General features: G+C 37.6%; 2 protein-coding genes across 3 annotated transcripts in view; one reads left to right on the forward strand and one right to left on the reverse strand.

Moving 5' to 3' along the window:
* The window catches only part of Mtr4 (exosome RNA helicase Mtr4), a 70,949-nt gene extending 49,403 nt beyond the window's left edge, over positions 1 to 21,546 (reverse strand). The window contains exons 1-5 of one of the 2 annotated variants that reach the window (XM_083132009.1): positions 21,408 to 21,546; positions 19,302 to 19,456; positions 12,292 to 12,423; positions 5,880 to 6,122; positions 3,776 to 3,950 (exon numbers count right to left, since the gene is read on the reverse strand). In XM_083132009.1, coding sequence (XP_082988135.1) covers positions 3,776 to 3,950; positions 5,880 to 6,122; positions 12,292 to 12,423; positions 19,302 to 19,456; positions 21,408 to 21,410 — 708 coding nt within the window. In that variant the 5' untranslated portion in view covers positions 21,411 to 21,546. The remainder of the gene's footprint in view (positions 1 to 3,775; positions 3,951 to 5,879; positions 6,123 to 12,291; positions 12,424 to 19,301; positions 19,457 to 21,407) is intronic. The other variant, XM_083132010.1, reaches the window with a different exon arrangement.
* Positions 1,101 to 19,032, forward strand: LOC145995651 (uncharacterized). The gene is made up of 2 exons (XM_083132011.1): positions 1,101 to 2,402; positions 18,902 to 19,032. Exon 1 carries the CDS (start codon positions 1,169 to 1,171, stop codon positions 2,369 to 2,371), a length of 1,203 nt encoding a protein of 400 aa, XP_082988137.1. The 5' UTR covers positions 1,101 to 1,168; the 3' UTR covers positions 2,372 to 2,402; positions 18,902 to 19,032.
* Positions 21,547 to 22,905: the final 1,359 nt, after the last annotated feature.

Consider the following 22,905-nt stretch of genomic DNA (forward strand, 5'->3'; position numbering starts at 1 on the left):
AAGTCACCTTTGCACTGCTAGGCTAATCAAGACTGCACCTACAGTCTAAAGTGGGATTGGAACATCTATGTGCCTCCATTGGTGATGGAACCTGGGAACCCTTTATTACATAGCCAGAATGTAACCACTACATGGTAGGTCGAAATAGAAAGACAGAACTACAAAGACAAATAGAAAGAATGGAAGGAAAGATAGAAAAAGAGCTAGAAAAGAGTGGAGTTCACACGCCATTGAGCCCATATAAACGAAATTATCTGGTGAACCACCATTTCAAGTGTGCAATCTTAAAATCTTGTTTCCATCATAGAATATAACCAGTGTTAAATTTTCGATGTAACCTGTGCACTTAATTATAATTTAAAAGGTAATACCACTGTATGGAAAGAATGTTATTGAAAATCGACAAAAGAGAATAATTCGCAGCTAAGGGGGAGAATTAAAAGCAGGGTAGTAGCACACACAAAAATAAATAATACGATAGAAAGAACGCAGAGAATCGAACACGAATGAATTATGCGCTATAAGCAAAGTAAGTTGATACATAGCTTGGGAATAGTTCTGCAAGAGGATGAATAAGGACGCAATGCAATGATGAGATGGTAAATTAAAGATGCAAGTGAAAAAATAATTTTCGGTTTTATCTACACAGAAAGAAAGAAATATCAAGAGTAACAAATAGCTTACTCGTTAGTATCCATATGTATGTTAGATTTACTTTAAGCTTCACCATCTGTGATTAATTTCGTAAGTTCGGGCAGATTTGGAAATTAATTTATTATACACGTTACATCAAGTCTCTAAATAACAATTTGACAATTAATCAATCCTTACAATATACATATTACTAATCAGTGAGTGTAGATGTGTTCCTCAAACATATTCGGCCAGAAATAGAAATGGAAGGAATAGTAAACATCCTTGTAAAATATATAATACTGCTGTTTCTACTGTTAACGTTGAACACACACTCGTTACCCTTAATTTAAATTTCAAACTAGTATACAAGCCATTGTTGTTTCCAACCCTTAAAATGTAATTGTTGTAGAAATTCCTTAAGATTACATTGTCGGGATCTTTGAAATGCATGGAAACAAGTTTGAGTTACGGTTTTCCTAGAATGTTTTTGAAAGTTTTCTCAGTTTGAATAAGGTTAAAACGTGTAAAAAAGATGTCTTCGAAGCAAGTATCAGATCCATCTTCTGGTAGAGGATGTAAGAAGCTTTTTAAGAACACCATCTGTAGAATATCGAGGCCACTGGCACAGATGAAGTTCTGGAAATCTCTCGGCTGGAGAAAATCAGGGGTTACAAGATTGTCTTCTGGAACTTCGGACCATACTGTCGAAGAGTCAAGCGCCAACGGCCAGGAGGTGGGATGTCCAGGTGAACTGCCTCGTCATGACGGTTTGAGAACATGCAGAGCTGACGGAGAAGAGGGGATGGGAGGAGCTGAGGGTACTCGATTCCCCTCTGTCTTCGCCCGCCTGCCTCCGGAACTTCTCCAGCACATCTTCCAGTTCTTGAACCACACGGAAATCAAGAATCTCCGGTCGGTCTGCACCTATTTCCTAGAAGTTTCCAACTACCTACTGAACAGGAGTTTTCATAATCTCTGGGACAGGCTCCAGCAGGAATTACTGAGGCAGATGCCCAGGCAGACACCCAGGATGGTGTTCAAACGTCGTTCGGTCCTGCAGAAGCTTCAGAGGGAGTACATGACGGTCGAAGCGATATGCTGGACCAAGGAGTCTGAGCACGGATGCTCGTTCTTCGTCGGCGAGCTGCTTGATGAGTTCGACACGGTCTTGCACCTATTCTCCTCATCTTGTCATTGCGTCGATCTCTCTAAGGACCTCTGGGAGGTGGCGAAACTGTGCCGGCTCACGGACAAGATCTGCTCCTACTATTACAGGAACTCCTCCACCGTCACCAAAGAGATCGTCGCGGATCTGGACACCTACCTGAGAGTCTCTGGAAAAGGAGAGTTTGGTTGCCATGGCAACAGCAGCAACTTGACCCTCAGCTGCTCGCGTCAGGTGGAGATCCAGAAGAGGACCAACAATGCAATCTTGGCTAAGGTGCAGACGTCCGTGTTCACCAAGATCGCCCTCGTCAAGCTACTCAACCTGGCCAACTTCAGCGGGCGCTTGGCCATGTCGAAGTTGAGGAGGAGTGACAGTGGTGGGCTGGAGCTGATGGACATGAACAACGTGGAGAATGCTGCATACGGAGAGGCGTTCGTGAGGTTCACGTTCCCCAGTTGGATACTTGCTTTCCTGCAGCACTTGTCTGATTCGTCTTTCTTATACAGCGAAATTTTCAACGACAGTGAACTCAGAATCATCATACAGAGAAACGGTGCAACCGCCTGACTCCTACATGAAGCTCAAATATTAATTACGAGTAAGTGACTATTATATTTTGTATTTCATAGCCATGTTGCTAACATAAATATATTTGGCAAATATCCACTTGGTTTGATATATGAACAAAAGTTTACTAATCACAGTAGGTTATCAATTAATGACTAAAACATAACATCTGGTTGTAATCAAAATTACAAAAGAAGGGCCTAGTTTCGTTAACTACTTTAAAATCAAAGATCCAGTCATACTGGTTCGTTTATAAAACTATATGCATGTAACAGAATATAATCATTCATACATGAAACAATGTGTTCGGGAACACAAAGGAAAAATCTAAATGCATATATTTAATTTATTATGTATTGTTTAATTTCGTGTTTAATATGCACAATGCTTTTGTGTTCTTATCCATTTCTATTTTGTTATGTTTGCAAAACCCTGTTGAATTAATATGAGGTATAATTAATTATGTTCAAATTATTAATAATGTGAAATTACAATGTATACATTTCTAAAAACACTTTGAGCACAGCAACTGAAAAGAAACAAAAGACCGTAGATCAATAAGTGAAAAAATATATTGAAATTTTAAAGTGACGTCTGAGCTTTCATTGGATTTACCAAACTGTAAGCACATTTGGATAAAGGGAAATACTAGGATGTTTCATTGAAGTTTAAGTAAAAGGCTTGCTTTAACTATGTCGTCAAAAATATTGAATACCAGCCAACCACACCATAGACAGCTTAGCACATGCTACTCCTGGCTACATGGGGTGACCAGCACCGGTCATGAGATTCTGATGAAAACATTACGAATTAATAGAATTATGAAGCCTGGCATTTCAAATCAACTCTCTTTGAGAAAGAAAATTTGCCAGCAGTACTGTGAAGAAGTGTACTTGAAAAGCTTAATAATAATAATAATAATAAATAATAATAATAATAATAACAACGGAAGCACTGCCGGCAGCAGTATATACAACGAAACCTCGATTTTACCATTTCAGGCCAAGAAATACATAAAATGTGAAAATGTAAAATCCCTGAAAATTACATAATGTTTTGGGACTATAAGGAATGACTGGATATGTAGAAAAATGTGAAATTGGCATTCTAGTGTACACAATAGATGGGAGTGTTTAGACGGTGACATGGCCAAACAGCTTGTAAAGAAAACTGAATTTTTAATGTACAAATATCAGGAATTTCCAGACATGCCTAATATGAATAAAAACAATATGAAAATGGCAGAATTATTGATTCAATTCAAACTATTTGTAGAAATATTGGATCAGCAATATTAATGATGAAACCAACACACCTATATCAGCATTTACCAACAGAGATCAGATTTATCTGCCCACCCCTACTACATTTAGCATTTAGATCAAATACAATGTATAAACTTACTTCTGTAGTCATAATAAGACAACTGGCAGATGGGTTAATTGTCACATCTCCGGTAATCAGGCCAACATCTTTAAATTCCTCATAAAATTCCCTGTATTTCTGATTACTCAAAGCTTTGATTGGTGTAGTATATATCACTCTCTGCTTGTCCCTTAGTGACATAGCTACACTGTACCTGCAAGACAAAATTAATTCATATTCATAAATGTACTTTAGTCTTATTCTATCTTAATTTATTTGGACATAGATATGGAAATTATGAATAATCTGTACTGTTGCCAATGTATATGTTAGCAGTATTATTACAAAGTTTAAATATCCTGTCGGATGTTATGATCATGAAGAATGCTGCTTCATGAATAAAACCAGGTTTTTTAAGAACTTAAAAAAGACATAAAACAAGCATGAATTTCTAATGTTGTGAATAAAGCAACCAAAATCTCTTATTCAAATTGTAAACCTTCTACGAGGGCTGCTGGAAAAGTTTCTGTAATCAATATGAAAAAAGACATGTGAAATTCTGGGAATGGCTTTATTGTTTATCAAAGTATTCACCCCTAAGATCAATACACTTTTGCATACGCTCAAACCAATTTTGAAAGCATTTTATTCACTCTGAAGCTGATACCTCAGAAACTGCTATTCGGAATGCATCGACAGCTGCTTCAGGTGACACAAATCGCTCCCCACGCATCTTATTTTTCATGTGTGGGAACAAAAAGAAGTCATTAGGTGATAAATCAGGTGAGTACGGACAATGAGTCATTAATTTGACATTTTTACTTGACAAAAAATCAACAGAAGAATAATGCGACGATTTGGGTTTGTTTTACGCAATTCATTGATGACCTCTGGCAAACAACTTGTTGTATAACACTTAGCATTTACAGTCCTTCGATCTTCTAAAGCTATTGTTACTATATGTCCGGTATAACCGAAGAAACTAACAACCACTTCCTTGGCAGCACTCCACAAACGAACAACTTTTGTTGGTTTCGGCTCACTTTGAAACACTCAAACAGTGGATTGCTGTTTAGTTTCGGGTTCGTATGAATAGATCCAAGTTTCGTCTCCTGTAACGATGTAGTACACCAAATTTGACGTGCCTCGGTTGAATTCTTTTAGCATTTCTTTACACCAATTTACACAAGCCTGTTTTTGAGCTTCGGTCAAGAGTGCGGTGGCCCGCACTTTGGGAACCACTGATCTATTGGTTTTCAAAACAGCTCAAATAGTGGTAGAGATTATTGCATACCAATAGTTGCTTCTCTGTAGTCATGATTTTTTTCTATTTCATAGAGAGGACTTACTTCTCCTGTAGCTTACAATTTTTACAAGCACAAACACAATTTTCGGTGCAACATTTCAGAATGCATGCTCCCTTCATCAGGCATTTATTCATCCTGTTTGATTAACGTTACACAAATGTCTGTGTTCTTCTGAAATGTTACATCGAAAGTTGTGTTTATGTGCTTGTAAGAATCGTAAACTACATGAAAAAATAATTCTACAATACAAGCAATACATACATACAAAAAAATGGAAACGTAGAAATTTTCAGCAAAAATGCAGGCTCAACCAGGACTCTGTCCCGGGTCTCTGGCACAATGTGCCATTGCTCTAACACTGAGCTACCGAGCTGGCCTGACCTAGCCTGATTTTTCGCTATCACTGTTCTACCTGTGTGGAATCGTCTCTGCAAGTGCTACCGCAACAGGATCTGTTGCCTTTGAAACACAGTAAACTTCGACGTTGACTGGTTCCTCCCATCGTAGAGATGTTAATTATTGAAGATTAGGCATACACAGGAGATGTTCTACATATTACATCTCCTGTGTGTGCCTAATCTTCAATAAGAAAATAAAAGTTTATAACTTGTTGAAATGTTAGTGGAACTGTGGTTTAACAAGTATCTGAACACAGGGGACAGGAATTTAATGAAATGGCCAACCACATGCTTAAATTTATGTTCTGATGAAGTCAAGCAGGCTTGGTATTTTAGATGTTAGACCATTGACATGAAATTCTAGAGTCCTGGGTTCGAAAACACAATTTTAAATGGATAATACAGTAAACATCTGTTTCCAACGTTAATTAAACTTACTCAGCAACAACGGTTTTGCCTGCAGATGTGTGAGCAGAGACTAAAACCGATTGGTTGTTGTCCACACACAGGATGGCCTCCTTCTGAAAGGGGTCCAAGATGAATGGGTATTCCTTTGGTGGTTTTCCAGTTGGAGTCTTCAATGGAATGTATTCCAAGTCTGGAGGAACTGCAACTTCGTGTAGACATGCTTCCAGTGTTTCAACCTTATGTATCTTGATTCTTGGGGCATATTCTTCAAAACTGAAAAGAAACTTCCATTGTTAACAGACTTCAAACTCTAATTTCTTTATCTAGCATGATCGACATTTGGCCTAAGGCTGTCTAATGCCAATTCCATGTATTATGTTTGTATTACACCTCTAAGTCTATGGGCCAGCCAAGATGTTGGTATAAATTGGGGGTACTAATTTTCCTTTATACCACAGTTAAATGGGTGTCTAAGGATACAAAAAAACCATGCTTGCCATCTCAAAGTGGTAGCTAGTAGAAATTGCAGCCAATCCAAAATGGCGGATGTTGATATTTGAAAAAAATGACTCAGAAACCAACGGCCCAATCTGAACAAACTTTTTTTAAATGAAAGCTTAATATATGTTCTATATTTAAAGTTATCTTTAGTTTTTCAATAGGAGCAACCGTTAAGTAGTTAATCATGGATTAGTAAAAATAAATCTTATTTTTTACTATTAATTTTATATTTATCATTAATTTATTAATAATCCAGGCATCTGAGAAGAAAACGTTTCAAACAAACATTGTAGCGTAAACGCTTATCTTTATTTTGACATATTACACTTGTTGGTTTTCATCTTAGAATTCAAATAAAACAAATGAATTATGTAGTGTGTGTGCATCGAATTCTTCTACCAGCATGTGTACTTAGTCCTATTTAATTACACGTATTGTAACTGGTATTGACTATTGAATAGCATATTATTGTTATACAACATTCTGGAGAGAAATGAGCAACATGATTATATCATGGGAAAGTACGAATATTTTAATGGAATTGTTTAATTACACTGGAATGCTTATAAATTAAAGTTAATAAATATTATGAACCACTATGCACTATAATAATTATTAAGTATTGGTAGAGGCATACATAATTAGTTTTTGATGGAAACACAAAATGTGAAATAACACATGTTCATTTTTCATGTTTTGAAAGGTGAGGTGCATTTTTCTACAATGTTTTGTCATGAAATGATGGGGAAATGAACTGCAAAATGCGAAATAAACTCTTAAGGGCATGAGGAACAGTTTCCGCGAAGCTCTTTCCTCCACAGCACTGTTGCCAACTTGGCTCTTTTGAAGCCAGATCTGGCTCTTTAATGTACTAATTTGGCTGTGAACTTGGGGCACCTGCCTCCTACCCCACTATGATGGCATCAATAAATCCGGTCCACATAGACAAACTTTTGCCATGGGTATACATTTTGTGGCACAATAATGTTAAATTAGCTGTGTTGCCCCTCACCCTTTTACCTCCCCAGCTACTTTTTTATAGCAGAGTGTCTGAGGTGAAGATGACAATATTCTTATCAGGGAATCCTTTATTTTCGATTTCATAATACCATCGGTGGATTATTGAGATGGATGATTCCATCAGATGTAGACGATGAATACTAAGCAAAATGTGTCATCACTTTATAAAGTTAACGGTAATAGCAGCGCCTACATCTTTGACACTTAAAATTATCCTACAAGGCACTATATCCAGCCTTCGTAAACCTAGTCACTTTAGCTCCATTTAAGTAAAATATAGCTCTTTTATATGCTTCAGGTTTGGCAAAACTGTCAGGATGGCAGTAGGAGGTAAAGAGAAATGCATTACGCTTATGAGAGCATTATTTTATTTGTTCTCTTGGGAATATCAAAGAAAGTAGAAAACTACATGGATGGCTAAAGGACACGTTGAACAATTTCTTGGTCGTTGGAAAAGTCAGAACTCCAATTTGATTAGCTGTAACTTGAAGTTGATTCACCATAAGGAATACATGGGATTCTGTAATTACTTATTAATCATATTTTTCAAACAAGGAGTCTAGCCTTTCTTTTTAGAAAAAAAAATGTTTCACTTGCAACATGGAGAGAAATTCATACTCTCCTGTCATTTTTTTTTTAAGTAGCAGTGCCCAATCCGCCGATATCGAAACAAATGCACAACTGGTGTGAAACTGTCACTCTTCCCCTTAAACACGAAATTTAGAATTTATTGACTGAAGCTACAGTTTCTGAAGTCTGAATTATCCTGTGAGTTAGGCAAATCATGGAAAATTGTAATTCTGCTGTCAATATTTGAGAAGCAAGAAAGGACTACCTTACACAGGAATATACTTAATACTCTTGACAAACTACAATAATGTGCTATTAGTAGTGAAAAGTTTATTTTGTGCAATAGGCACAGGGTGGCCCAAAAAAGGTAACCAAAATGTAGAACCATTGTATTATGTTCAGTTACCTTTTTTTGAGCCACCCTGTATAATTTTCAATTCAAATTTAGGGTTATATTCACCCTTTTACCACTGAAATGTGATTTCATATACCGCTTTTGATCCCGAACTGTGGCCAGTTTTTGTACTAAATTCTTGACAGTTTATTCACCATAAATATGTGACTCCAAGTATTGGTACTGATGGGAATCAGTAAGATTATCGGCATTAGTATCGGTTTCAAGTGGTATCAGCTCAGCTCTACTTACAACTCAGGAATTATGATTCTAAACAATACAGCAGCACATGAATGCATTTATAATGTTTGCTTGCCATGAAGAAAAAATCAAATTTCAATTTTGTATTTAACCTTTTGGATCCCAAGCATCTTGGTCGAGATACCCAAATGTAACCCTTGCAGTCCCAAGCGTCTCGATCGAGATGTTGTGTCAAGGTTGTAGTTTAGTACGTTATAACTTTTCTATTTTTGGCTAGAATTTCAATTTTTTTTAATATTGTTCCTAACACATGCATTGAACAGAAATGTTTCTTGCACTTTTTTTCTTCATGAAAATGGAGGGGAAAAGGTGGGAAAAGGGACTTCTCTTTTGCGTCTCTTTCCAAGGGAAATTTTTTGCCGACAAAGGAAGACCGGCTTTGTTGTTCTAAAGCAATGCTTTTCACTCCCACCTGGTAACTGTATTCGAAGGAAGCTTGTTTATCAGTATCCGATGTCAAAATGAAATTTTACTGTGCGGGCGCAAGCAGGGGGTGGGGGAAGACTGGTTGTTGAATCTGCAATGTGAGAATGGAATTTCGAGGTGCGCTGAAGGAAACCTTTGTTTTTGAGCACAAGTGTGCATAAATTATATAGCGTCTGAATCTGTGATTCATTCTGCGTACAACGGTATATCTTTCATATCTCTAGGGCATTTAGTTTCTGAGCTACAGTCATTTCAATGTAACTCTGCATTTTGCTCAATTCTGAAGCTTGAGACAGTGCTGTACAAGCCTTTCGTTTCAGGGGTACAACTCGCGTTACATTGGTCATATGACAATGATGCAAATATTTTTCTGTTTCTTACATGCCAGCGATAATTTCTAGGTGCATTTTGAACATTTCATATCGGGGGGCAGGGGGGAGAAACCCCATTTTTTTAAAAAAAAAAATTTCCGGGGTTTTCCCCCTTTCCCCTTCCATATGTATGCCGAATGTGCTTAAATTATATATCGTCTGATTCTGTGATTCATTCTGCGTAGAACGGTATATCATTCATATCTCCATGGCAAATAGTCTCCGAGCTAAAATTATTTCACGGCACTGCTGCATTTTGAAGCTTGAATCAGTGGCGTGCCGACCATTCCTTTTGGGGGTACAACTCACGATACATTGGTTATATGATAATAATGCAAATATTTTTGTGTTCCTTACATGTCAGCGATCATTTCCATGTGCTTTTTTCTTGGGGGGCAATTTTTTCCGAAATTTTGGAATTTTTAGAGTTAGCCCCCTCCGCCCATCACATATACACTCATTTAATTGAAACTCTGCATTTTGCTCAAAATCGGCTCGGGACCAAGGGGGTTACATGTGAAAATGGCCTTGGGACTCAAAAAGCAGTCGGTGCAAAATGGTAATATACAACACATACTACATACCTACAATTTAAACCTAGAGTAGAAACTTGGACCCACAAAATAGTGAGATGCAGACAGTTGGGATGAAATTCTCAAAAAGGGTATTGAGAGAGAAAATAGGAAAGGATGAGATTTCGCAGTGAGTGGAGACGGTAAAGCTGCACACCAGAATAGACCAGGCATGGTTGAAGAAGATAGGGGAATGACAAACTTCCAACTAAAGTATACACTGTGCAAGGAGTGGAGAAAAATTGATTGATTTGGTTTATTTTACTTTGCTTTTCTGCCACTTTTGGCTAATTACAAAAATGACGATGAGTGATGATTAGAGGCACATACACTGCCTTCCAAAAGTTAAGCATGCAATGCAAATTTTCGAAAGGATATTTGAATTTCAGTGGCTGAAAATCGCTGAGGATGTAATGTCCGTTTTTATGTGTAGTTTCCTTTTTGTAAGTAGAGAGTGATTCATCTGTACCTAGGTGCTTAATCTGTGCTCTTGAAATAGTATAAAAGCAAGGATTTCGTACAAGAATCATCACCCTTTCGTTGAAGATGCCAGCATTCTGAAGGGTTTGAGTTGCATTTAAAAGCTGATACGAAGTGTTAACTTGTGTAGGATAATTTTTGATAACATTCGTGTTTCTATGGTTGAAAGAAGACAAATTACAGATAGTGAGCACTGGCGTGCTGTCGGACATATTGAAGCAGGACAGTCAATCAAAGATGTTGCTATTTTCTTTGGCGTTGATCATTTGAAAGTCACACAGTTGTCCGGAGAATTGTGCCCGGTCGTTAACTTTATTCCTGTATAAAGGGGTTCGTTCATTTTTGCTTTTCAAATATTTACAGCAGAATTAATCAATTTTCTGTGATTTGCATAACTCACAGGATAATTCTAACTTCAGAAAGTGTAATGTCAAACTCTAAATTTCGTTTTAAAGAGTATTTCGCAGTTCTTTTTGCATTATTTCTTGACAAAACAGGGTAGGAAAATGCATTTCACACCTTCCGGAAACATGAAAAATAACATTACAATGTGTTACTTCACATTTCATGTATTTGTCAAAAACGAAATATGCATGCCTTTAGTGATAATATAATGAAATTGATGAAGGGACACTGAAAATGAACACCCATGCTCAGGCTGGGATTCAAACCTGGGACCCCTGGCATCGTAGCATGCTGTGCTAACCACTCTTGCTGACCTCCAGGAGGTTGGTGAAATGGAGAAAAGGACTAAAAGAAAGACCGATATATTGGTAAAGCTGGGAAGGTGAGAGGATTGAAACACAACTGAAAGACAGGAGTGGTGAAAGAACCTAAGATTTGATTTATGTTATTTAGTATGACTTTGGATAATTGCGGCAATGAGGATGAGTGATGAATATGATGAAACTGGTGAAGGGACACTTACAAAGATCATACATGTTCCAGATTTACATATCGGCATATTTGCCCAAAACCTGCAACAACCTCTTTTCAGGTGGCTCATCTATTGTTCTAATAATACCAGGTTCATCCCAACATTTTGTGTTCCTTGTAGTGATTTGACTTATAATTCTACACACCAAAGTCATGAGTGTTAACTTTGCAGCTATGAGGAGACCCTTCTCGTGTACTTATTTTTAGAAAGTTTAAAATTGCCACCTAGCTCAACTGGTAACAGCATGAATAAGTATGCAATATATTCTAATATATGGTTGACCCTGCCATATCACTGCAGATTCTAATATTCAGCTAGCGACAGTGCAAAAATTTATTATCGCATGTTCACTATTCTGATTTAATGATACACGTGACTCTACCATATCACTGCAGATTCTAATATTCAGCTAGCAACAGTGCACATATTTTTGTTATTATCAAATGTTAACTATTGTTTAATGATGATACAGATAACATACAAACATTAAAAAACACATACTGTACTTATTATTTAAAAACAAACACATCATGAAAATTTCCGTAATTGAACTCAAACGTTAAAAAAAAACAGGATATAAAAATTCAGTCGCCAGGTGGCGTGGCAACCAGGTACCTTGTATGGGTCATAATTCTCTCTTTCACTTAATCCGAATTCCCACTAGTCCCATAATTACCCCTTAAGAGGACATTTATGATGCACTTATTTTTCCCCCCTTTCTCACATTCTGCAGTTTCACTTTAGTCACCACCATTATGATAAATTTTCATTTGAAAATGTCTACAATTCACAAAGTTATGTGAAAAGATTGACTTTCGTATCATAATTGGCTTGTCTTGTTCTAATATTTGTATTAGAATGACCCAGCCATTTCATAAAACGACACATGCAAATGCATTAAACAACTTACTTGATGTCATCTAATATGGACTCCGTTTTTAGTCTCTTCCCTGATGTGTACGCTTCATCCTCTAATTCCCTTTTGGCATTGTTGTTACCAACTAGGTCTTCAGCCCCAGTAGTAAGGTTTTCGGTACCAGCACTAAAATGCATAACAGACACACCATGAAATTAGAAAACAGTTCATATATATATATAGTCACTATAATCAGACAGAAACTAGCAGCACAATCAATTGCAACTTTGGAATGCAGAACTACATCTAGCAATCACAAGCTGGAAACTGTTTGTTTGCTGTAAAATGTACACATCCTGCACTACTGACTCCACAGGTATTCACACAAACCAACTAACAGAAATTTGTTTTCCAATGAACAAACCAGGAATATCTTGATTAAAAGGCAAATTATACATGCATGAAAAACCGTAGGCATATATGCAATAAGTATTATGCATGTAAACATTTAGCTCACTTCCTGTTTGTTAAATTCTCAATTTTCTTCACAATCAAGTCCAAAACTTGTATCTACCTACAGTTACCTTATTCTCAAACTGTTTTACATACAGTGTATGTGTAGTACCTCTGTAGGAGAGTAATAGTATATCTATTGGTTATGTCTGACAGCAATGGATTGTATGAATAAAATAAGTTCTTTACTTTAATGTACATAAATAATGCATTACGTTTGCTTAAAAACGAGAACCTGCTGACACTGGGAGCAGTGATGTTGAATAACATTATGAAAATGAAAATATCATCAAATAGTTATATTTCTCAATTTATATTCATTGACTGAACTAGTTTCTTTTACTTTGCTTTACTGCTGCTTTTGGCTATATGCAAATATGTAACCAATAACTGACGACTTCTATTGCAATGTCTAACGATGAATAAATGTTTTGTATCGTGTAATAACAAAATAAATGCAAGTGACGAAGGGACACTCACAATGAACACCTGTGCCGAGGCCAGGATTTGAACCTGGGACCCATGGAGTTCTCAATTTAGAGTTTGATCATGCATTCCAGTTAAGCTGAAAAAAATAGTTTTTTTTTTTTTTTCCTGTAGGTCGTTAGAAAAAATAACAAAGCTTGCACATGTGTAAAAGTCACATTAGGTAATTTTATAGTTTTCTGTATCAACATGTTCAAGATAGTTTACGAATATGTTTTGTCATTGTGCGAGCTGTGTATAAAAAAAAATCTATTTGGGTATTTTACATGCCATCAGAGTAATAGTGTAATGTTCTTACATCAGACTAGTGCAGGGTTAAGTACCTACACAAGCTATTGAAATTAATCACATTCTTTCAACATGGTAAAAAAAAGGTAAAGTGATCCCCTGTGATTAGCACCATGCCATGAAGGAGTGTACAGGGTGTGGGGGTAACGTCCCACACTTTCTTGATTCGGTCGTGAGTGCGGGTGATGTGAAAAGCATCATGCCCCTGACCACCTTTACCCCCCAGGGTTTCCCCCAGGTACCCATGTTATTTGACGCTGGGTGGGTGCCAGGGCCACTTCCAACATTAGAAAAGTTCCCGAATTTGAACCAGCCGGGGATCGAACCTGGGACTTTTAGCATGGTAGTCAGATGCATTACCGACTGAGCCACCGTGGCCATTCAACATGGTTCAAAGTAATTGAACAAAAATTATTAAAATACTTTATACAGAATATATCTTCCAAGAAGACAGTTGTAGTAACAAAAAATGTTTTTACGAAATTCCCCTGAATTTCAACTAGCAGGTTTTTTTAAATCAATATGAACCTTTTCATGCCTACATTTAGAGAAACAATTACATGCCCAACAGCAATATGAAACTATGGCTGTAAAAATGCAGAATGTAATTAATGTATCTCACTGAAATCATGTACTGTCTTTAAGATAAAAAACCCTACAGATAAATATTATAGTTACCATATTTCACTGCTTAATCGTCACATCGGCATGTTAGATAATGAAACTAATGACAGTGGTGCAGGATTTTTGGACACAGAAATCTGCAATTTCCAACACTAGAAAAAATTCTCAAGTTTCTCGAGAATAATGCATAAATCAACAACAATTAATGTGTTAACTTTTTTCATTTCAGACCGCAAATATGTTAGCTAAACTGTCAGGAAGAAATGATGTACAAATGTCAATTTGGGCTATTCAATTTTAATGCATATTCACGAGTAGTCTGTGCATCCTTACTTGCACCAAAGAGTTTACCTATGAATAAATTATTTTTAATTACTGGTAAGACCAGCACAATTTCCATTTTTAAAGAAAGTAATGGTTGCACCTCAATTTGTACAAAAAAAAGTGACGAAAACATGGTCAAATTACATGAGCATGTATTGATTTGTTTGTAATTACCTTGCTTTTATTCCACTTTTGACTAATCGTGAAGATGAGAATGAATGTGATATGATGAAATGGATGACGGAATAAACTACAGATTCCCACATATGGATGACACAACACAATTCCTACAGAGGAATTCTGTCAGCAGGTCCAGGTGCAAGAACGTCATTATTCTGCAAAATGCAGTCCAAGGTGTACTATGTGGAAGTGAGGTATTATTATGTAGGGAGCAGACTTTTAGGTAAAAACATATATATTTTTGTTGATTCGGAAGTTGGCCATACTCAGTAGGAGTGCTGACCATGTAGCTGCAAAGTAATAAGTGATAATTTCACCTTTAGCACATAAAACAGATATTTATAGAGAAAGAACAAGAAATGCATATATTTTAGACATTTGAGATATAATAAAGTTTCTGAATCCTTTGTGTAAATGTATACTTTGGAGTTAATACATAAAATAGATGAAATACGCAGTAAATTAGCAAATTACTATCCTATTCGGGACTCCACATCACAACGGTCACTATTGCTACAGCATCTACCATGGCTATGTGCTACCGATCTGCAGTTTAAAGTGGGATCTGAACCACCGTGTGCCTCCACTGGGTATCTAGCCTGGGACCCCTTGATTACAAGGCCCCAAACATGTAGGTGAAATCGATGATCTAAGTGTGCATGACACTTCAAGTTATCGTTGAGAGATAGGTAATTGATATGCATTTTCAAGAGACAATTTCGAAATGTGCTTTGTTGTTCATCGTAATCAACAGATGAAACAAGCAACTAACATCCTGCATCACTGGTCAGTATCTATTTGCTTGATAGAATTTTGAATGAAAATAATTTTTAGTTTTAGCCACATATTTCAGCTGTTTTTAGAATAAAAAACAAATATCTTCCAATTTTTTAACACCTAAAAATTTGCTTCCTATTAATATGTATATGCAAAACTGGTGATACTTACGACACTCTTTTCTCAACCTCTTATTTGCTATATTTAAAACCCCTAACTTGGTCAATTTCAAAGTTTATTTGTTACAACCAAAAACAATGGGAATGGGGTGGACTTCTTGTGCATAAGGCTGCATCAAGAAAGGAAGCAGTACGTTATGTAAGCAAGTTTTACACACTTTTTGACATTGACTATGTATAGTGAATGGGTGGACACCATATTTGTTCACAAGCCTCGGTGAAGGTACTTTACGGATTTGTAATTCACAGTTGCTATCAACTATACAGGGTGTTTCTAAAGGTCGTTTACAACGCTTGGGAGGTGATTCCTCACACGAAAACAAGCAAAAAGTCTAAGTTCCATTTTTACGACTGAGGCTTCGTTTCCGAGATAGGAGCCTCGCAAAAGGTGACAAAGTGAACGTCACACCTGACTTGGACGAATACTATAACAGATAGAGAGGCGGTTCCAAGGGAATCATAAAGGAATCGTATGTGCTCAGTCCGGAAGTCACTATGAAAAGTTCACTGAACGCATGCGCAATGGAGTCCTCAAAGGAATTGGGGATTTCCAGCAAGAACAATACATGGAAAGGGTATGTAACGCAGCAAGAAGGACAGTGACAATGAGAAATGCGTTAAAGACAACACATTCCGACCTCAAACATCAAAACATGAGCACGGAACACAAAATCCGAAAAGTTGAGCACGGTTGCATACCCCAGTTACACGCGAGGAATGAACGAATCATGTCATGTGGCATACAAGAGACACATTACTCCACCAGGAGGAGGGAAGGAAAAACACATTATCAGGTGATTGCGACATCGTGTATTTTTACACGCGACAACTACGTAATATCCCCCCCCCCCCGACACACACACACAACAAACAACAAATGCTACAATATCTTACGCACAGACAGTGCGTGTCACTGTACACCAACTGAAGATGTCACTTTCACCACACAAAGGGGGTGGGGAGCAATACCAAGAGTGTTCTCACTGAGATTTGCCGAGGACAATAATCACAGACGGTTTTCAAAATGTCTGCCATTCACTTCTACGCAGAGATGACAGCGACATTTCAAGGATTGTCGAGTACGAGCAAACAAGCCAGATGTATCTGCTACCGTCGCGGCGGCGACGTTGATGCGACAACGAGGTCCTCAGCTGATGTGACAGGTGTGTCGTATACGAGGGTTTTCATTTCTCCCCAGAAGAAAAAATCGAGAGGGTTGAGATCTGGCGATCTCGGTGGCCAAGGCACAGGCTCATCCCTACCAATGAACGTATTGCGAAACACGTCATGCAGGAAATGTCGTACATTACAATCGATATGAGCTGGTGCACCATCGTGTTGGTACCACATTTCTTGCCGCAGTGCCAAAGGTACGGTCTCCAACAGTTCAGGCAGAACGTCACTAAGAAATGCATGATACGTGCGACCATTCAGGCGAACAGGGAGAATGTATGGTCAAATTAAATGATCATGTACTATCCCGCACAACACATTCACTGAAAACCTGTGCTGGTGATGGGCCACAAAAAGTGCATGTGGGTTGTCAAAGTCCCATACATGACTGTTTCTACTATTGAAGACATCAATCCTGGTGAAAATGGCTTCATCTGTCCACAATATGTTTGCCCCGAAGTGAGGGTTTGTGTCCAGATGATGCAACAACCATTGGCAAAACTCCATACGAGGGCGAAAGTCACGAGGTAACAGTTCTTGTACTTTCTGCAGTTGAAAAGGGTGCATTCCTTCCTCTGACAACACTCGCCAAACATTCACATGAGACGTGTTTCGTGCCCGAGCGAGCACGCGCGTACTAGTTCCAGGATGTTCTGCGACCGCTGTTAACACATCTTCTGCAAACTGATGTGTGCGTACACTTCGGGGTCTTCCAACTTCTTGCCGCGGTGGTAACACTGACCCTGTTTCACGCAGTCGATTGTCCACTACCTGAAAGAAGGTGTGAGACGGTAAAGGTCTATGTGGAAAGCGTTCTCCATAAAGACGCCTTGCCTCGCGGCTATTACCATGTGCCTCCCCATACATGAGATGCATGTCTGCTAGCTGCTGGGTCGTATACGCAGCCATCTGTGTAATAGGGAGCTGGAACTGCAAAGTATTGTTTTTGTTTAACACTGGCACACTGCACAAATTGGCCGTATCACCGTACGAACACCACAGACCAATTGTTGCGATACTTGACTTCTCCACTCCACCACGTCAACTTCTTTCAATACAACATACTAGTACTCTTCAATGCGTATGACAACCTAGAGCGAACTGCTGATCATATCCCAGCACCTGCAACACGACTGGAACGACTGCCGGAGAGAACCAACCCTTCGAGCTCCTCTCGCGGGAACAGCAGTCATGAAGGTCAAACGTAGACTACGAGAGCCAGACTTGGCTGTGCAGCGCTTCCAAAACTGGTCTCTTTTACGTCACAATGATCGCGTGCGAACACTTTTGGTATTGCTCCCCACCCCCTTTGTGTGGTGAAAATGACATCTTCAGTTGGTGTACAGTGACACGCACTGTCTGTGCATAAGACATTGTAGCATTTGTTGTTTGTTGTGTGTGTGTGTCGGGGGGGGGGGATATTACGTAGTTGTCGCGTGTAAGAATACACGTTGTCGCAATCACCTGATAATGTGTTTTTCCTTCCCTCCTCCTGGTGGAGTAATGTGTCTCTCGTATGCCACATGACATGATTCGTTCATTCCTCGCGTGTAACTGGGGTATGCAACCGTGCTCAACTTTTCGGATTTTGTGTTCGGTGCTCATGTTTTGATGTTTGAGGTCGGGATGTGTTGTCTTTAACGCATTTCTCATTGTCACGGTCCTTCTTGCTGCGTTACATACCCTTTCCATGTATTGTTCTTGCTGGAAATCCCCAATTCCTTTGAGGACTCCATTGCGCATGCGTTCAGTGAACTTTTCATAGTGACTTCCGGACTGAGCACATACGATTCCTTTATGATTCCCTTGGAACCGCCTCTCTATCTGTTATAGTATTCGTCCCAGTTAGGTGTGACGATCACTTTGTCACCTTTTGCGAGGCTCCTATCTCGGAAACGAAGCCTCAGTCGTAAAAATGGAACTTAGACTTTTTGCTTGTTTTCGTGTGAGGAATCACCTCCCAAGCGTTGTAAACGACCTTTAGAAACACCCTGTATATATATATATATATATATAAAAGGCCCTTACTGTTACCTACAAACTTCACAAAACAGCAATAAAACTAGCATAAGAATTCAGCCTGATCGGTGTACTAGTTTCTGTTTTTTCTTTTATTAAAGCAACTGAACTTGAGTGATGGGTCGTTTTATGTTCACTGAATCAGCACCTAACAGATGGACACGACATGAATGGAGAGGATATATTAAAACAATCAAGTGAGAAAACTTCAAAATACTGAATTTAAGAAAATGCAAAAATAGATGGCATCATGAGTTATAATGGGTGCATCAGTTTAAGTTGGTTGCTTTTATCTCAAATATATCAATTACTGGAAACTAAAGTCTCAGCTTATTGTGAGTTTATCTGGAGTATCCAAATGTTACAAGTAACTTCGATGCATTTTTATGGAGGATGTGAAAAAATGCTACTACTATACTTGCAAGCAGAATAGCTCACTACAGATCTACAATATCTAAAAGCTGTACTTTCAATTGTAAATTGCAATGGAAAATTGCATACTTTAAATCTAGGCTGCCAATTGCCTGGCAAAATGCAGTTGCAACCTCGGAGGACAAGGTAGCATAGACACTGCAAGTGCTTGATGATGCACCCATCATATACTTCTCCCGAAAAAAATCTTCAAATCTTTTTCTCACTGAACAATATTGGGAAGTCTAGAAATAAAATAAATAAAACAATGGCAGTAAAAATCCCTCGCAAATTTGAGTGTGTATCTGCTAATGTCTTACAAATTATTTATTTTCACCATTACTGCAGAATATCTATCAATGTTGTACTGTTGTTTAATGACGGAGTCTTCACTACATTTTACAATATAATGTGGTTGATAGTATGCAATTTTGTCTACTGGTTAAGCAATGGCTATGTAGCCTAATTACTTGAATTTACGTACCACAGAAGATCACGCTGTGAGAAACTATTATTTTTTTGGATTCATTTCAAGAAAATCAAGAAAAAAATATTTAAAGAATTAAATTTTCGAGCTTACTGCTAGACTAAGGTATCAGCACCCATCAATACTTTTTTTAGTATTGCATAATCCAATTTTTTTTTTGTGGTAAACAAAACTTTGCATGGTTTTAGAATACTGAGAGCACATTTTAGAATTTTATTATTCACATTGGTTTATTGTGCAGGATCTCTTAAAGTAGGATTTTTTTGTAAAATTTTTATTTATTAGAAAAAAAAAGTGTCTGCTAAATAATTTTCTTCCTTTTTCTTGTAGCACTGTGCATTTGAAAAGTGTGTGTTCAAAAATCTCCCATCCACATAGAGTACAGGCAGCTGACTGATAACAGTTAAACCAGCTGGTAATTTGCACATTTGTAATTTATAGTTATGTGAAGTAATTGGTTCAACAAAACAGGAGATCTCGGCAATCTCCTTAACCCTGCGTTGGTCGTGCACGGTCTCTTGTTCGAGATGTGTGGTTTTAACGTAGTTTTTATCAATGATTGTTTTTTCAACACCCTCCCTCTGTCTAGCTGAGTTTCCAACCTTCCTGTTTTACCCCACCATTTTGTTTCCAGCGTTAGCAAGATATTCGAGCCACTAGGGAGGGTTCGTTGAAGCCCCTTGCTGTCAGAGTCCATGCGCAGCTATAGGCGTACCTAGTTTTTACTGAAAATCCGATCTGCCGTTCCACGCCCGATTTACGAAGAGTACATTTTTATAATTTTATAGAATTTCAATTTTTATAGTTTTATAGAATCTCAATTGGTGAAAGAAAAGATCTATTCGTAATAATTGAAGATTTGGAGTTTCAGATCATTAATTCAGCATATTCTAGAAACCCAGTCTCCGAGACCATGTACGACCACCGATGTAACTTTTCTCCTGCGACCCACGAAGGGTTAATTGCAGAATTCCAGCGTGAATCATGTTTTTGTGCTAGTGTTCAGTAAAAATGTTAAAACCTGCATACAATAATTTAAGAGCACCAGAATAAAGGGTTTTGTTAAATTAAAACATTGGTATAAATAAAGTAATACATTATTATTACCCCTATTACATGTTTGTGTTTGCACCACGTATCTGCACAAGTTCAATGTGACTTTTAAGTAGGTCATATTCAAGTATTTCATTATTGATATAAGAGTTGTTCAGGTATAGATTACGCATCAACTTCAAAATGTAATTAAGATGATTTGATTTCTTTATTTGAATAAGAACAATTCTTGATTCTTTCCATTACATATTTTGGTTCCATTTCATCCTGTTCACCAAATAGCTGCAATGTAGCACATTCCAATCCATCTACTGGGTGCAATTAAATATAGTTCATTATCGCGAATCAAATGGTTCCATACCGTCGAAAAAAATCGTATGAATTATGAATTTAAATCCAGCTAGGTATGAAGCATGGATGTTCTGCACGAGATGATTTGTAAATGAAAAACTCACACCTCATATGTACACGTCTTGCTTACGAATCTTCAGTTATAGTTATTAATGCATTATTTACAATATCTCCCCCCAAAAAAGTACAAGTAAAATAACATATCTACAGGTTGGTATCCCCACCTGGATTCCACATGACAACTTATAAACATCACGAAAATAGGCACTGAAACATATGTACAGAAATAGCATGCAAGAACATACCATATATCGGCATGTACTTCGTATTTGATTTCTTGAAGCTGTTCTTCTACTTGCTTTGTACCATCATTTTGTTCAAAAACACTAAACAATTCATCATCTAGCCCTGCCATGCTGTTAGCAACAACCCGCTTGAACAGCACCACAGACAAACAACCAGCCTTTACATTTGACGGTGACAATAACCAGGCTTATATCCCTTTTCCTTCTTTTCAGATCCCCGCCTCGATACCGAAGTTTATTTGGGATCCCCAAAAGTGGTTATATATATGTATCATAAGTAAAGGCTTCCGCAGAGGGGAGCCAGGGTGCACTTGCCCCATCTGAGATATTTGGAAAACACAGACACATACACGAGGGAGTAGGCTCTGCAGTCGGCACTTTATCAAATCAAAAAAAAAATATTTTAGGTGTTTCGAAAATTATAATTGAGGACTAAAAGTGGTAAACATTGTAAGTGCCAAAAGGGAAAGTGTTGGGAAATCGCATCGTTCCGCACATCAGCCCGTAAGAACGTGCACACTAGTGACCTCTTTACACGCCCTTTTAACTACTTAGAGGGCTACCAGCCACATTTCACGTTTACCACATTATAAAGCATGGCACATTTCACAGTTTAACGTGGAAAACGGTGTTTGAATTATTGTGGCACTTAAAGCGTTTACCAATTTTAGTTTTCAATTGTTAACGCACATGTGTTGACTAAATTTGAAAGTTGGAACTGTTTATAATAATTTTGCCTTTTAGTTGTAGTTAAGTGCTCTCTCCATGGGCGTTGTGAGAGGGTGTCGAACGGGTCCGTCGACTACCCTCCCCCGCTCTTGAAATTAGCATCGTTCATTTCAAGTTACCAAAAAGCAGAAAGTTTGTTGTTTATATTGTTAATAACAGGAATAATGTTCACTTGGTTAGTATTCAAACAGGGTAATCAATGTAAAAAATGCGTTAGATAGAAACAAATAAGTGAAAAATACAGGAACCAGGTTATATTTTCATAGTCTACCATTTAATCCAAAAAATAGATGGTTTCAGAATTCGAAAAATTATAATTTTAAATGAGATCACAAAATCCTAAACTTTTTGATCGGTTGGTTGATTGATTTGGTGTTTTAAGTCCACTTTATGCACAGTAATACTAATCGGGACTGAACCTACAGTTTAAAGTGATATATATATATATATATATATATATATATATATATATATATATAATATTGAGCTATGAAATATTTTAATGTGAACTATAAAAACCTGCGAAAATAACCTGATAATTTTTCAAATTTTGCACAAATTTTAATTTTGTCCTTGCACAAAAGAATGTGTTGATTCCATGTCCCGATGTCCCGGTTCGTACACTAGTGTTATAAAAGAAAACTCTTGTACCACTATATACATTGTAGTGGTTACGTAGGGCATTCTGTAAACCACTGTGCACATTGTTAAAATTGTCTTGAATTTTTTGAGTCAAAAACAGTTGGAACAGTAGGAACCCATTGATTAT

Source organism: Lepisma saccharinum, chromosome 1 (genome assembly GCF_977018435.1).
Source record: "Lepisma saccharinum chromosome 1, izLepSacc3.1, whole genome shotgun sequence".
In the NCBI taxonomy this organism is placed as follows: Eukaryota; Metazoa; Arthropoda; class Insecta; order Zygentoma; family Lepismatidae; genus Lepisma; species Lepisma saccharinum.

Excerpts from the sequence above, each read along its gene's own strand:
- LOC145995651 (XM_083132011.1), top strand. The coding sequence starts at position 1,169 with ATGTCTTCGAAGCAAGTATCAGATCCATCTTCTGGTAGAGGATGTAAG.